General features: G+C 42.7%; 1 protein-coding gene across 4 annotated transcripts in view; it reads left to right on the forward strand.

Moving 5' to 3' along the window:
- Positions 1-15,936, forward strand: part of LOC124139092 — a 37,588-nt gene that overhangs the window by 2,886 nt on the left and 18,766 nt on the right. The window contains exons 1-4 of one of the 4 annotated variants that reach the window (XM_048394189.1): positions 3,631-3,763; positions 11,577-12,312; positions 14,542-14,611; positions 15,834-15,914. In XM_048394189.1, the coding sequence (XP_048250146.1) occupies positions 3,690-3,763; positions 11,577-12,312; positions 14,542-14,611; positions 15,834-15,914 (961 nt within the window). In that variant the 5' untranslated portion in view covers positions 3,631-3,689. Of the gene's footprint in view, positions 1-3,630; positions 3,764-6,652; positions 6,759-10,394; positions 10,553-11,576; positions 12,313-14,541; positions 14,612-15,833; positions 15,915-15,936 lie in introns of those variants that run through there. The other 3 variants (XM_048394190.1, XM_048394188.1, XM_048394187.1) reach the window with 3 other exon arrangements.

Genomic DNA, 15,936 nt, shown 5'->3' on the forward strand with positions numbered 1-15,936 from the left:
TTATGACTGCTGCTGTTACTGAACTTTATCACTGACTTGGGACAGTAACATTAACAACATGTTTTGGGACATGAGACAGACGTTCTTCTTCTCTGACAAGCTGTCACCAGCGAGTTTCATATGTAACGCTTTTATATCAGTGAAATACTCGGGATATCTTGGGGGCGCGGGGCCCCAGTTATGTTTCTAGGTTTGTCAGCACCGTACCCGCGCTCTTTGGTTTCACCGAAGTGGTAAACGTCTGAGACCTGCATCACTTCGGGCTTTCCTCCCACATTAAGCTGACACGGCGTTAAACCCAACTCACTCACTCAGGTTAACTATACTTGTAGATTCATCAGGGCCACACTGTATCATGCGGGTCATGAGAGAAGCCCTGTAGGGATCATTAGTTCATGATTAAGCTGAGGTTGTATCATCGTGCTCCGAAGGCGTTGTATCTCAATCGGCTTTATTGTTGGCCACATTATTATAGCCTGTTGCTCGATATACAATTGTACAACTTGTCCTCATGTTGGTCGAACTTTATACATTGTTGATATAGTTTCTGGCCTCTGCAAATAGATAATAACGAGAAGAAAACCTGACAGAATTAAATACATGTGTACCATAAAAAAGGTAAATATTTTTTAATTTTAAACAGTTTGTTGAAACAATATCTACCGACCCTATTACTTTGTATTTTAATATAAAAAACGTTAATTAGTTCGGCTTATCCAAACTAACTGGTAAGCATAAACTATAAACCGTTTGACCTTTGTGGATGGTAACGAGCGCTTGAGTCAATACGATTACTTCAATCCTGCCTTACTTGCCGCGTGTTGAAAACCCGGAGAGTATCTAACGTAACAAGTGTTATAATTGGGATAACTCTTTCTTAGTAAAGTACAGAGTCTCGTAATTTTTGGGGTTGAGTCCCGTCCGGGATACCGGAGAGTATCTGTAAAGCGGAAACCATAAACAGTGTGTCCTCCCATTCGTCACGACTCGCCCCTTTCCGTTACCTGCAAGACACACATTCGTGCATTCGTCACCACTCGCTCCTTTCCGTTACCTGCAAGAAGACTCGTCCCCCTATCGATGAATGTAATGTGCGAAAATACGACAAACCAATCAGAATGCGCGTATGATTTCAAGTTCATCGTCAAAGAATCCCTCAGAAATAATTTTTGATTTTACATACGTCTTGCATCTAAAGATATACCAAAGACACAGTTAAATGTGTTCAATCATACTGCATAATTCCGCACGTCCCGGTGTGCTCTAAGTTTCATCTGAAATATATATAATATATGGGGAAATGTGTGAAACATTACGCAACGAGTTTACAGTTGTTTTTGGTATGCCCGTTTGCGCTAAGACGGAACCCGGTCGCTAAAATGGCCACGAGATGGGCACGAGTCGCTATTCGGCTTGTCCCGGAATAGATAAGATTTACATGAGAACAACGTCACACGCTGTGAGGGGTGCCGGTGAAGAGATGAATTATAATGTTTGAGAAAACAAATGTACCACTTGTCTCAGACAGGGAAACAATTTATGATCGTTTTTATTCATTAGCGGATTTTAAAGCTTGGTGTTACAACACAAAACTTTAAATTGATTTTGTATTGTTGTGGCCACATTCCCTAATACAAGGTCAGTGGATTCGTAGACCAAATTATGTCAAATAAAACGCTTGTCGAACATAGTTGAACTCTAATGACTAAAGCACTCTTTACAGCCATGAAATAGGTTTAATGATGGACTCAGCACCATTTCAGCTATATGACAGCGGTCTGTAAATAATCGAGTCTGGACTAGACAATCCAGTGATTGATATCATGAGCGCCGATCCACGCAATTAGGAACGATGACATGCTTCAACCAAGTCACTGTGCCTGACCACCCGATCCCGTTTGTCGCCCCTTACGACAAGCACAGTCGCCTTTTACGGCAAGCATAGTCGCCTTTTACGTTGAGGTGAGGTGAAATTGGGTTTACGTCGCGTCCAAGATTATTGCACTTATATAGTGACGTGCATGCCCGTGTGTGTGTGTGGCTGCTTGTACTAGTCCGGACTGATGCCGATTTATAGTGCCAGCGGCCCACTGAGATACCATGCCGCAGTTTAACATGAATACCCCATTCAGACACAGTATACTGACTCCAGTCCTTGTTTTAACCCCTTAATGCCGAGCACCAGACAGGGTAACAACAAGTACCATCTTTTAGCGTCTTTTGGTATGACGCGGCCGGGGATCGAACCCCAGACCTTCCGCTCTCCGGGCGGACGCTCTACCACTAGACCACGGAGGCGGTCTCGCCTTTTACGGCAAGCATGGCTAAGAGACACATCAAGTTAACGTTTCAACACACACCACAAGAGTGGCCGTACAAACCCGATCTGATTACACTTACAATAAAACCACAGCAAACATAATACAAAGCCAACCTTTATTACACACGCTGGATAAATAACAATAAGCCTCGAATGTAATGTTAATAGAAAACCATACGCTGTGAGCACGTATCAAAACTTGGTATTAAGACAGATGAACCACAAAGAACTACAGCGTACAGCCCAGTATATGTGCCATTGGTATGTGTTGGTTAAAACCCGCGTACACAATGATATCTCCTGACTGTAGAGTGACTACCTGAGAACGTGTCCGCTGAAATCCGAGTACAGTTATACACAAGGTCAAGTGTCGCCCAAATGAATTGAGGAAAAACATCGGGGACAATCTCAAAAATATTTTTATTTTTTTGTATAAGCGTTTCCTACCAATCATTGGATTGTTTAACGAGTTGGTTCGCTAACAGTTTAAATGTTTTATTATTTGTCAAATAAGGAATAATATTTGGTGATATATCAGGTATTATAACCTTTACAAAAAGAATTGAATGAGATGAAATAATGATAACATCCTGTAATCCGAAATTATTACTATCTCTTGTTGGTTTAGGTTTGTGTACCGTTAACAGAGACCGGTGAACATGAGAGGCCAGTCCATATTTAATAAATAAGAAAAAACAAATGAAAATATAATAATGTTTGGTAGTGCCTTATTAGTGAGTGAGTATGGTTTTACGCCGCTGTTAGCACTATTCCAGCAATATCACGGCGGGGAACATCAGAATTGGGCTCCACACATTGTACCCATGTCGGGAATCGAACCCGAGTCTACGGCGTGACGAGCGAACGCTTTAACCAGTAGGCTACCCGACCGCCTTTTGTGCCTTATTAAGTCAGTAATACAGGAAATTTGAATTATATTTTTAAGAAAGGCATTAACTACAGAGCCTTTCGGAATAATGTTAACCTTTAAACAGCAATGAAACATACCTCGGATGCTATTTTAAAAATATTTTGTGAAACTGATTTCTTCTGTCCTTAGGCAACTGGAAACTGTCCTCAAAACAAAATTAACTATGATCATATTATTTTTGATCATGTGCTTTTTCAGAAGAACGTTTTTAAAAATTCTTTCTTATTCTTCGAAAAGTGTACCGATGTAACTTGGTTTGAGAATTACTGTTATTTTTTAGTTTTGTGAGTTAAATGAGCTTCAGATTTTGATACATTCCCTCAGATGGATCTCGTGGCACCGCATTATTGGGTTGTATTATGTTATTGGGGTGTATATATGAGAGAGTAATTGTTTGGAGAAAGGTATTTCTGTGAGACACGTCCGTTGGGAGCTGCCATGAACATGGAGATGATGGATTTCCCAGCGTTTGGTCAACCCAGAACTATAGTAGATGTTGTGAAGCAAATTAAGTGAGTTTTAATTTAAATTTGATTTTTAAACCATTTCGTTAAAAAACCAGATACCCTCGATTTTGCTTACCCTAGGTACGCTTGAATGAGAAGGGAAATTGTATATGACTGTTGAGCGAGTGAGTTTGGTTTGGTGACTTTGAACACTATTTCAGTTTTATATTCACCCGGTTCAACAACAGACCAAGTATAGATGTATAATAATGATTCTACAATGCATGAATTTAGACTATACTTAATTGTGATTTTGCCAATCTGAGTTTCTAATCACGATACCCACCTCTGAAACAGCTGACTTGACGGCCTCATCACCTCGTAATCTAATATTTTTAGTAATATATAGTACCCTAATTTGACACGGTATACGGTCACTAAAGACACCACAACGAAATTATTGTGCTGAAGTATCACTGCGCTGAGACGCATAGAAGGGATGGATTTGATTTGAAATATTTCCATAGTGTGGGTATTGGCAGCAACATTTCGTACACGGAACTTTACTTTGTTGGATGCTGTCTACTTGTAGCCCACTCACAGTCGGACAGAGAAACTTAACACCAATCTAGAAACATGTAATATTTGTAGCATTGTGTTTAATTTGTATTACCGGTTTTCAATAATAGCTTGAAGTTATCACGTTAATTACAATCTCAAAAACCAATTACATGTACGTTTTTCGTTTTAGATCTCAGTGTGAGCTAAAGTTTTCGAATTGTTTGTGAAATCATTCGTTTGTTTGCTAAGCGAACGTCAATCTATAAACTTGTAATAATGTAGCATTGTGTTTATTTTGTATTTTTCAATAATAGCTTGAAATCATCACGTTAATTACAATCTCAAAAACCAATTACATGTACGTTTTTCGTTTTGGATCTCAGTGTGGGGTAAAGTTTTCGAATTGTTTGTGAAATCATTCGTTTGTTTGCTAAGCACTCCACAAGGCTGTTAATAACGCGATGATTCATTAAAATGTAATTGACTTGAGTGCTTAACATTTTATTTGCTTTATTTGGAATTCCCACATCTTATCTTGATTTATTGCTACAATTACTAAATACCTAAAATGACAAATATGACTAAGAGCAAGAACTGTATCTTTGAAGCGGAGTTGGGCCTCGTGCTTGTGATGTGTGAGCTGTGATTTATAATCCTCCAATAAAGTGCACAGGTCCTTTCATCGATTTGCACAAACATATTCCAATTATCACGGGCATGTCTCAGTTTGCCGAACGATTTTTTAGCGTTTTGTAATTGACTGTGTGTTTGCACAAATCCCATATCAAGAAGTGGATGGATTGTGTCTTCATCGTCGATAGTGCGGAACCCTAGCATTCCGACCTATTTGGAAATATCTCCAACACAAGCAGCGTTTCCTTGTGTAGTTAGAATGGTGCAGGGGCCCCTTCCACAAATCAGTCGTAGGTGTAAGACGTTTCCAAGTCAGAGCGCGTCGTGAGTATAGTTTTCGGCGAGAGGAGCGAACACTTCAACCACTCGGCTACCCCTCCTCCCAGATCGATTTGCGGAATCAATTTGTACCTGCATCACCATAATGTATAGTGAGTGAGTGAGTTGGGTTTAACGCCGCTTTTAGCAGTATTCCAGTTATATCGCGGTGTGTCAGCTTAATGTGGGAGGAAAGCCCGAAATGATGCAGGTCTCAGACGTGAAACCCACGAGCACGGGTATGATGCTGACAAACCTAGAAACATAATCGGGGCGAACCGGGATTCGAGCCCACAATCATAGGTTTCTGGCGTGCCCAAGGGACGCAACTCGGCACAGCGAATCGCGGCGCCTTAGACGACTGGGCCACACGTAACCCCCCCCCCCCCCCCCCCCCCCACACACACACACACACACTGCGCAGGACAGTGGCAAGGGTTATACAGTAAACTACGGTTATAACGAACTCAATGGGACTGTAGTTCGTTATAACCGTAGTTCGTTATACGATTTACAGCAAATGGACGGGGCAGAAAAAACATTTCGTTATATCCGTCAGTCGTTATAAGCGTGTCCGTTATAAACGGAGTGTATCGATACTGAACACTCTAAACTATCGATAGTTTCTATGAAGTGGCACATTCAAAATTATCGGTATTATCACCACCTCCAATAAACACTTTCGTTTTTAATCAGAACGTTATCAAATCTTCACAAGATCTGAACCAGAGCTGCCTTTCTTTAGCCTCCACAACTTCCATAGCGTTCTATCGAATCGTGGAATAGCGAACGAATTTGGCTTGAAACCATGGACATTAACGTTGTTGGAGTGATTGAATGAATTAAGTTTGACGCCGCTTTTAACAATATTCCAGCAATATCACGGCGGGGGACACCAGAAATGGGCTTCACACATTGTTCCCATGTCCGTCATCGAACCGGGTCTTCGGCGCTTTAACCACGAGGCTAGCCGACCGCCCCTCTACGTTGTTAGAAGTTACAGATACCTCAGCATGATTTAAGTGAGAGAATAGTCTTCATTATACCACCCCACCCTCACCCCGTCAGTCAGATTAATGACTGTCAAAATCAGGAAGAACATGTGGCGAATTCGCTTGAATACTGTGTGTGAAAGTCCATACAACAGCCGCGTGGATACCATGCGTCACCGCCTTTGCCCTTTCCACAGAACTCCCGTATCTGCTTTCTGTACAACGTGTTTTACAATCAGTCAACACTTCATGAAAGTTTATACCTCATAATGAAAAGACCCCCACCCGAACCCCTTCTCTTCCCCGCGTTCCCCCGATCAGGTGAATCACGTTTAAAGCCTAACAAATCAAAGGTACACAGTCAGGTGCGCTTTTGTCAGTGACAATGCATGTCATCGCTTCACTGATTGCTTAAACACGACCAGCTAAAGAAGCCAATGCCTTGTCCTCCCAGAAAGCATTATAGGGTCATTGAATTACACTGGCATGGTATGTAAAAGCTTATGTTAGAATCGTCATCGGTCTTGTACATTGTGGATATCATTGACGACAATATTGTGAGTATTAGATCATCAAACTTGTACGTATGTATGGACGAACAGTGACTTGTAATGGTTGAGTTCGTGAGTTAAGATTTAGTTTTGTATTTGTTGCATTTCAACAACATAGCGATTGGGTTGAATGTATGGGCACGCACCTGTCTTCTTGTAACATTTTGTTTGTTGTTTAACGCCGCACTCAGAAATATTCCAGCTATATGACAGCGGTCTGTAAATAATCGAGTCTGAACCAGACAATCCAGTGATGGACAACATGAGCATCGATCCACGCAATTGGGATTGATGACATGCATCAACCAAGTCAGCGAGCCTACCACCCGATCCCGTTAGTCGCCTCTTACGACAAGCATAGTCGCTTTTTACGGCAAGCATGGGTTGCTGAAGACCTATTCTACCCCGGATCTTCACGGGTCTCTTGTAGTCGTGTCATGTATTGCAGAAGTGTGGAAACAAACCCCAGGGTGCGTGGGCATCAGCTAAAGAGGCTGACTCTCACGTGACGGTCACAACGTTGCCAATAGTAGATGAAGCGTCACCAGTACTGGTTGTAATACTAGTCGCAGTACTGTGGCTTGTTATTGTTATACGGCTACTGTTATGTGTATATGATTTATGTGCGTTATAAGCAAAAAGACATATCAAGTTAATAGTAAAAACACCAAAGCGAAAGCCGTAGCGTGTCATAGAAGTGCCGTTTAAGGATTAAAGATTGAGGGTCACATGTCTTTATGCGCATTTATTGGGGTGAGTAGTGATGAAGCGAGGTGAGGTGAGGTGAGATGAGGTCGCTTTCACGTCTATTGCACTTGAATGTGTGCGTGCGTGCGTGCGTGCGTGCGTGCGTAGTCCACATAGATACCAAGCCGCAGTTTAACATGGATACCCAACAAAAACAAATGCCGCCAGGCAGGGTAATAACACGTCACAGTGAATCGGACCGTCGACCTTCTACTCCCTGGACAGACATTCTATCCACTTGACCGCGCCCGAGGCAAAATATCTCAAATAAGAAATGTTCAGTTCCCATGTCCTCGCACCAGACTGGCAATTGTCTCAGCCCTGTGCTTGCAGTTCGTGCGTTGGCCCTGCAGTGTTAGATTACTTCTCGTATGTCGCCGATATAGTAATGTGTTTGGAAGCGTGTTCAAATACACACCGCTGTCCAGTACGTCTTCATTGCCCCTCAGTCAGCTGTAAACAAGCCCTCCACTTTTACCGGAAGATGTCGCGTAATCCGCAACACTCGAAACATGTCACGAGCCACATTTTGACTCCACCGGGGAGTGCTAAATGTCGCCGAGTCGTGCTGAATGACGTGGTGTGTCGATTCAAGATTTACGACTCTGAGAAATAGGTTGAAACTGTCTGATGGGAAATTTGATCCAAGGTTCGAAATTATTTTAAAGGTACAAGTAACAGGGGTCCACGTATTTCCCAGTGGATGACAGTATGAGCACTGTCCTACGGGGTAGGATGACCCTCAATCAGGCATGTCAAACATTGTAACTGTAATAAGATGACACTTGTACTATCCTCACTGGCGTCCGACATTAAGGGATTGAAACAAGGACTGGAAAGCTTGAAGTCGGTATATTGTGTTAGAGTGGGGTATCCATGTTCAAATGTGGCATGTCATTTCAGTTAGCTAGCACTATGAGTGAGTTAGTATGGTTTTACGCCGCTTTTAGCAATATTCCAGCAATATCACGGTGGGGGACACCAGAAATGGGCTTCACACATTGTACCCATGTCGGGAATCGAACCCGGGTCTTTGGCGTGACGAGCGAACGCTTTAACCACTAGGCTACCCGACCGACCGCTAGGAATATGAAACTGCATAAGTCGGACTAGTACAAGCAGCCATACACATACGCACGCACGCACGTACCCACGTACCCCTGCATGTGCGTCGCCATATAGGTGAAATAATCCTCAAAGTCCTTTTCACCCGACCTCATGATACGTATCGTGTCATGAACATCCTCCACGTTCCAGGGATATATTATTCCAACTACCCAGAGTGAATGAGCGAGTGGTGTTCAACGCCGCTTTTAACAGTATTGCAGTTATATATTACCGCCGTGTCAACTTATCTCAAGTAAAATAAAGGCGCTTCATCAAATGTAGGGTTTCAAAAGCGGAAGCTGGGCGCGGAAAACACGTGCTGCTACTTATCTGCGAAGAATGGTAACGATATTTCCCGTCTCTTAAGGATTAGGATAGCTTAACGTTACAAACATGAACCGTTGTCCGTGTTTGTGTGGAAATAAATGAGGTCAGGGAACAGGTTCCGACTGTTTACCTACAGTGTATGGGGTTGAACTGAACAAAGACGTACGTACATGTTGTTGTCTTTGTACCTCCAGGGGTCACAGCGTTTAGCAGAATAGCGCCCACGACAATAGACCCATTGGCAGTTGGTATTCAGTTCCTGGTATTAAGTAAGGTAGGGTCGGGGTGGGGTGAAGGTCAGATTTGACAGCAGAGTAGAAACCAGAACAGACGGAGAACAGTGTGTGTGTGTGCGTGCGTGCGTGTGTGCGTGTGTGCGTGAAAAAATTATCAGATGTACACTGAAATCTATTTTTTTGCCGGAATAACGAATTACCGCCATGGATTACAGATCTTTGTTTCAGTGAAACCTCTATAATCCGGACGGTACTGTTTTCAGTCAGTACGGGGGCGGCGGGGTATCATTGTGGTTAAAGCGTTTGTTCGTCGCACCGAAGGCCCGGGTTCGATTCCCCACAGGGGTACAATGTGTGAAGCCCATTTCTGGTGTCAAACGCCGTGATATTGTTGGAATATTGCTAAAAGCGGAGTAAACCCCAACTCACTCACTCCTGATTAACATTTTGTTTTCGAATCACCGTCAAGGAGTAATGTCCCTTGTTTCTTTTGGTAGACAGATCACGTCCATAATGTTGGATATCCGGAATAACGAGGTCCGCACATACGGGAAAAAAATCATCTGTTCATTTTGTATTGTTTCGTTTTTACCGATTTCCAACACGCAAAATCATAAGAGAATCCGTATCCCCATAATTATGACGAATTTTACATAAACATATGATTTTGATTTTAAAGAAGATAAAACAAGACAACGATAATGATAAAAAACAAGACATTCAATCTAAACGAAATGGCATTGTTAATATTTATTTAGTATCATATATAAATCTATGAGATCGGGGGGGGGGGGGGGGGGGGAGGTCTGAATTTAACGAGATTGATATTTGTCGCTTATATAATCAATATTTATCCCCCTTCCTATACTTATATTTGAAAAGTACACATTCATACTTGACATAAGCCTTTCATAACACAAACAAGTTATTAAAAATCAATAAGAGGCCTCAGCATTAACAAGGTATAGTTCGCGACATACCCCGGGTTCTATGGGGATAAGGAATGGACAATAAGGGGGCTTGAGTTTGTTTTACATTAGACTGCGCATATCAATCGACTACGCTATAAGTACCCCTTCGAAGTCATAATAAAGTAATACCTGATAACGTTGAGGCGGTTTAATTTAATTTCAGTCAATACGTAACTTTTTAAGTTGAGCTCGTAAATCCAGTGCGTTATGTCCCGTGAGTTTAGACTGTATGGTATTTACTAAGTATGTCATAATATGGAGAGAGACTTGACAAGGCGAGAGGTGTTTTGTTATTGCTACTCTGTACACTTAGACATAGGTCTGTGTGCCGTTAGATGTTAACTATGAGTTCTAGACCGGGACGTCGTGGTAAGAAAACACAGAGAACGCGTCGACTCGTTTTTGATAGACGGTAAGTCACAATGGATATTTCATATGCTTTGTTAACTCTGTGGTGGCAGAGGTGGGGTTGAGGTTAAATGGGGTTTAACGTCGCGTCCAGGATCATTGTACTTATATAGAGACGTGCATGCAAGTTTGTGTGTGTGTGTGTGTGTGTGTGTGTGTGTGTGTGCTTGTAATTGTCCGGACTGATGCCGATTTATAGTGCTAGCCCACTGGGATACCATGCCGTGAATACCCCACTCAGACACAGTATTCTTACTCCGAGCCGACCAGTCCTTGTTTTAGCCTCTCAATGCCGAGCGCCAGATATGGTAACAACAAGTGCCATCTTTTAACATCTTTTGACATGACGCGGCCAGGAATCGAACCCCGGACCCTCCGCTCTTCGGGCGGACGCTCTACCACTAGACCACGGAGGCGGTCCCTGTGGTGGCAGAATATCGTATATCATATTAATGGACATTACAAAGGATGTCTTAGTGAATATCATTGTGTTTGAAATAACGTTGAAGTATCATTTTGTAAAAGGGGCACCGGAATTCGCTGTGCAGAGTTGCGTCCCTTAGGCGTGCCTGGAAGCTTTGGTCGAGAGTTCCAATCCCGGTTCGCCCTGATTATGTTTCTTGGTTTGTCGAAGTTGAAGGGACCTACGTTATCCGTCGCGAGGTTCAAAGCAACCGAAAATGATCAATAAAGAAGGGTTACACCGGGACGAAGCTTTTACTTCGAAACAAGCATAAGTTCGACACATCCATGTTCGACACAACGGTGTTCATCATTATATGCTCACACTACCGGCCACAGGTTTGCCTTGCACTTTTAAGACCAAAGCGCTGGTGAGATGTTGATGAAAACGACAAATGGATAGTGTCCACAATGTAGCTATCACGTGAATTTTGACAGACACAACAAATAATAGTATTAAACTTGTCATAAAAGCTTTAAAAATGCTGTAATGATTTAATTGAAGAACGCCTGCTTTGCTACAATTTTATTATAAATTTGTTTTTTAATCATGGAACTTATTTCAGGCGTATGCAGAAGATGGTGGACACCGTCATGGAGTCCCAACGCTTCTACGAAGACTACGCCCGCCAGAGAGACAAGGACGCGGAGGAACACAGAGAAAAAGACCCACCTCCAATCTTCAACAAACGTCTGTTCGTCTCCACCGGAAATGTCGTCATCACGAATGAGGCGAGAAGAATAATGTCACGTAACGGACGCGTAAGACCAAACTGCGAACCGGAACCGCTCACAAAATCAGAGTTGATGGTCATGCGCAGTGTGGTTGAAGGTTTAAAACTCGTGCACAAAGGTCACGACTATGTCAAGGACGCGTTGAGTCACGTGATAACGTTTGAATCGTATGGAGCGTTTCAGTACATCGTGAAGAGACCCTATGAAGAGTGTCTGTCTTGCTATTACATAGTCCAAGGAGGTGTGGAAGTGACCTATGACATGAAAATGGCGGAGACACGCAGTGTTTATCAGCCGAATATCATCTACAATCACGGCACGGGGGAGTTCCTTGGCTTAGTGTCGTTGGAAGGGCTTAGCGAGGATATGTCCCCTCCCGCTACGGTCTATACGAAGGAGAGGTGCGAGTTTCTCAGGATTGACAGACAAAAGTTTCATTCTATTGTGGAGAAATACTCAGAGTTGTATGATGAAGAAAAACGTGCATTCATGTCACGTGGTCACTGTGTCCTATCGCGCATGCCCGAGGAATCGAAAGAGAAGATACTGGATAAGATTTACCGACAGGTGGGGTATAATCATATACTTCAGTCTATTTCAATACAGTAATACCTCATTAATCCGGACTGTACCATTCCATAGAAATCGTACGCGTCCGGATAAACGAGTCATGGATAAGGATTAATGGTGTCTTGTTTATAAAACTCGCCCTCAACAAGATCACCCGGATGATGGGTGGTATTTACGGGGTCCGGACTAACGAGGTTTAGTTTAAACATATTTTATTCGCATGAAAAGGATTGGGCACAAGAACCCCCTCTCCCATAGATTTACATGTATGCTTCTTTACAGTTAATAAATCAAATGACAGATAGGAAAGAAAAGAGATATAGAAACGTATATACATTCACATTGCTCACCCGAACCTTTTTGTTTTCTTTATATATGTATGTACATTCCTAAAAAGGCTTTCGTTCACATGATTAGGTAAAATTGCATTTCCAACTAGCATCAGGTCAATATTTTCATCCCAAGTATCTTTCACAATTAACAATAGTCAGTGCATCAATTCGTTTCTAGCTGATTTAAACAAAGGACATTCAATGAAAAAATTATATCAATTTTCACATAGGGTGCCACATCGGCATTTGGGATCCTCGTTTAAACCTTTTCTAAATAAGTCAATTTATAATTCACTGTCATCATATATTAACGAGGCCCTAACGAGGTTTCACTGTATCCGATGTCGAGATGGAGAAGTGAGTATTGTTTTACGCTGCTTTTAGCAATATTCCAGCAATATCACGGCGGAGGACAACAGAAATGGGCTTCACACACGGTACCCATGTTGAGAATCGAACCCCAGGTCTTCGGCGTGGCGAGCGAACACTTTAACCACTAGACTACCCCACCGCTCACAAGATTGAGGAAGGGAATGCCCATTGCCCGATATCCCGATTTGGGGGGTCATCGGGGAAACCAGTCTGTTGATCTCTCCTGGCTGTGCTCGATGCTCACACTGTTGACCACTGCTTTACCTGGTCCAGGCCCGACCGTGTCATTCGTCGTGATAGTTGTAGCTGACTACGACGTTATCTACCAACCCACTGAATGCAGTGCCAAGGTGCTGTTGAAGTATAACGTGTCTTCAGGAGATCTGCGCGGTGAGGTAGCCTATTGGTTAAATCGTACGCTTGTCACACGTGGAGCCCGTTTCTGGTGTCATCCGGGCGGTCGGGTAGCCTAGTGGTTAAAGCGTTCGCTCGTCACGCCGAAGACCCGGTTTCGATTCCCGACATGGGTACAATGTTTGAAGCCCATTTCTGGTGTCCCCGCAGTGATATTGCTGGAATAATGCTAAAAGCGGCGTAAAACCATACTCACTCACTCACTGGTGTCATCCGCCATGCTATTACGGGAATATTGCTGATAGTGGCGTAAAACTATACTCATTCACTCACTCACTTAAGGATGTTTCGAGGAGGGTGTTATTGAGTTCACCTGTTGCATCATTATGCATAAAATGTTTCAAAATAATATACAGTCTCTTATTATTAGAACCCTTGAATTTCCACATATTCAAATAATAAATAATAAAAGCGACTGAACCCTTTCAATAACCATAAGAAATATCTTCCATTTACGATTTCGACAATATGTGTTTATGAATCACTATCAAACAGTGATGATACAAGGTGTTTGTGAAAAGAAGAGCATATCCTGCCGCTCCGGTGGTACACGTCACAAACACTTGCAAAGGCAAGCCATGTGTTCACCTGAACAAACACGGCAACGTATGGTACAAGTCAAATAGGGAAGTGCTTCGACATACGTTTGGTCACTGGTGTGTCAAATATGGAAATATCCTCCACATGCCTACTATACAACCAATTAAGAGGCTTTGCAAGTGTTGACAGATACGGAAAACTAACATATCAGTGAGTGAGTGAGTTGGGTTTAACGCCGCTTTTAGCAGTATTCCAGTTATATCACGGCGTGTCAGCTTAATGTGGGAGGGAAGCCCGAAGTGATGCAGGTCTCAGACGTTTACCACTTCGGTGAAACCCACGAGCAGGGGTATGGTGCTGATAAACCTAGAAACATAATCGTGGCGAACCGGAATTCGAACCCACAATCATAGGTTTCTGGCGTGCCTAAGGGACGCGACTCTGCACAGGGAATCGCGGCGCCTCAGACGACTTGGCCCCCGTGCCCCCCCCCCCCCCCCCCAATTTTTTTTTGCAAAGATGACATAGTTACAAATATCCTGAAATGATGAGCATGCGTTTTTTTCAGGACTTGGCTCCCAATCGTCAGGTCATAGCACAAGGGGACTCATCGGATTTCATCTTCTTCGTTTATTCGGGTAGGTGATGAAAATATGTACACACAAAAAACGTCATCTTTAGGATGTTTTGCACAAAACATTCGTGAAATCAACTTTCATATTATTTCAAAAAATTGAAACCTTCTAAAAAGTCAAACCCGTGTCTATAAGTTAGTGATTGTATACTGCAATATTGTATTCGATTATCCAGAGCATTTGATCTCATTTGACACCTTTGCTTCGTTTTGAGTCCGGTTGAAATGATTCCATCAAATTACTTTGACGTTCTGTCATGATTGTACCGGATTATCGCTGGTACTCGACTAGCCTTAGTTCATACTGGGAAAACTGGGAACAACTTAGTCTGACAGCACAAGGACAACTCCCTTCTTTATACGTAAAAGTATTTTCCACTTAAAACTTCACCTACACGTGTAGCATACTTCTGAAACTCATTTGCGTTAAACATGCCGGGGGCTTGTGCGTACGAGGCCTCCATTTTGAAAGAAGATTGATGCCGAACTCTCGTCTTATTTTGATTGGTTGTAGATGTCAATACGCGATACATTCTGTGATAAGTCAGTGATAAGAGCGATGAAAAGGTGACATCTCTTCCGAAACAAAACTGCGGTCTTCACGGGTTTATTCCTATTGAAAATGATTACTATTGCACAACATATGTGTATTCCCCCTGAAGATAAATCAAATTAGAAATACTGTTCCTTAAATTGTTTTTGATATAAATACACATCTACTTCTGTAGAAGTAGTGAAACAAACATCGTACAGCCGGTACCGCTCAAACTCCGCAGGCCCCCATGAAACCAAACATCTTCTGTAGTGAAGATTCCGGGGTAGAATAGGTCTTCAGCAACCCATGTTTGGCGTAAAAGGCGACTATGCTTGTCGTAAAAGGCAACTAACGGGATCGGGTGGTCAGGCTCGCTGACTTGGTTGATGCATGTCATCGATCCCAATTGCGTGGATCGATGCTCATGATATCGATCACTGGATTGTCTGGTCCAGACTCGATTATTAACAGACCGCCGTCATATAGCTGGAATATTGCCGAGTGCGGCGTTAAACAACAAACCAACCAACCAACCAATCTGTATGTATTATGTATGACTATATTGTGCAGATGGTTATATCTCTGCTATGCTAATGTATTTTCGGCCAGTGGCCTTACACTGAATAAAATGTCTGTCTATCTGTAATGTATATTACTGACACATCCAACCATGTTTGTCTACCGAATACAGGTCGCTGTCAGCTTTACAAAGAGGTGTACGTCCCGGAAACTGGTCAGAAGTCCAACTTCCTTCTTACTTCTTGTGAAGAAGGTGAGTGTCTCAAGGTCATGGC

Source organism: Haliotis rufescens, unplaced genomic scaffold (assembly GCF_023055435.1).
Source record: "Haliotis rufescens isolate VD_foot unplaced genomic scaffold, xgHalRufe1.0.p SCAF_13, whole genome shotgun sequence".
NCBI lineage: Eukaryota > Metazoa > Mollusca > Gastropoda > Lepetellida > Haliotidae > Haliotis > Haliotis rufescens.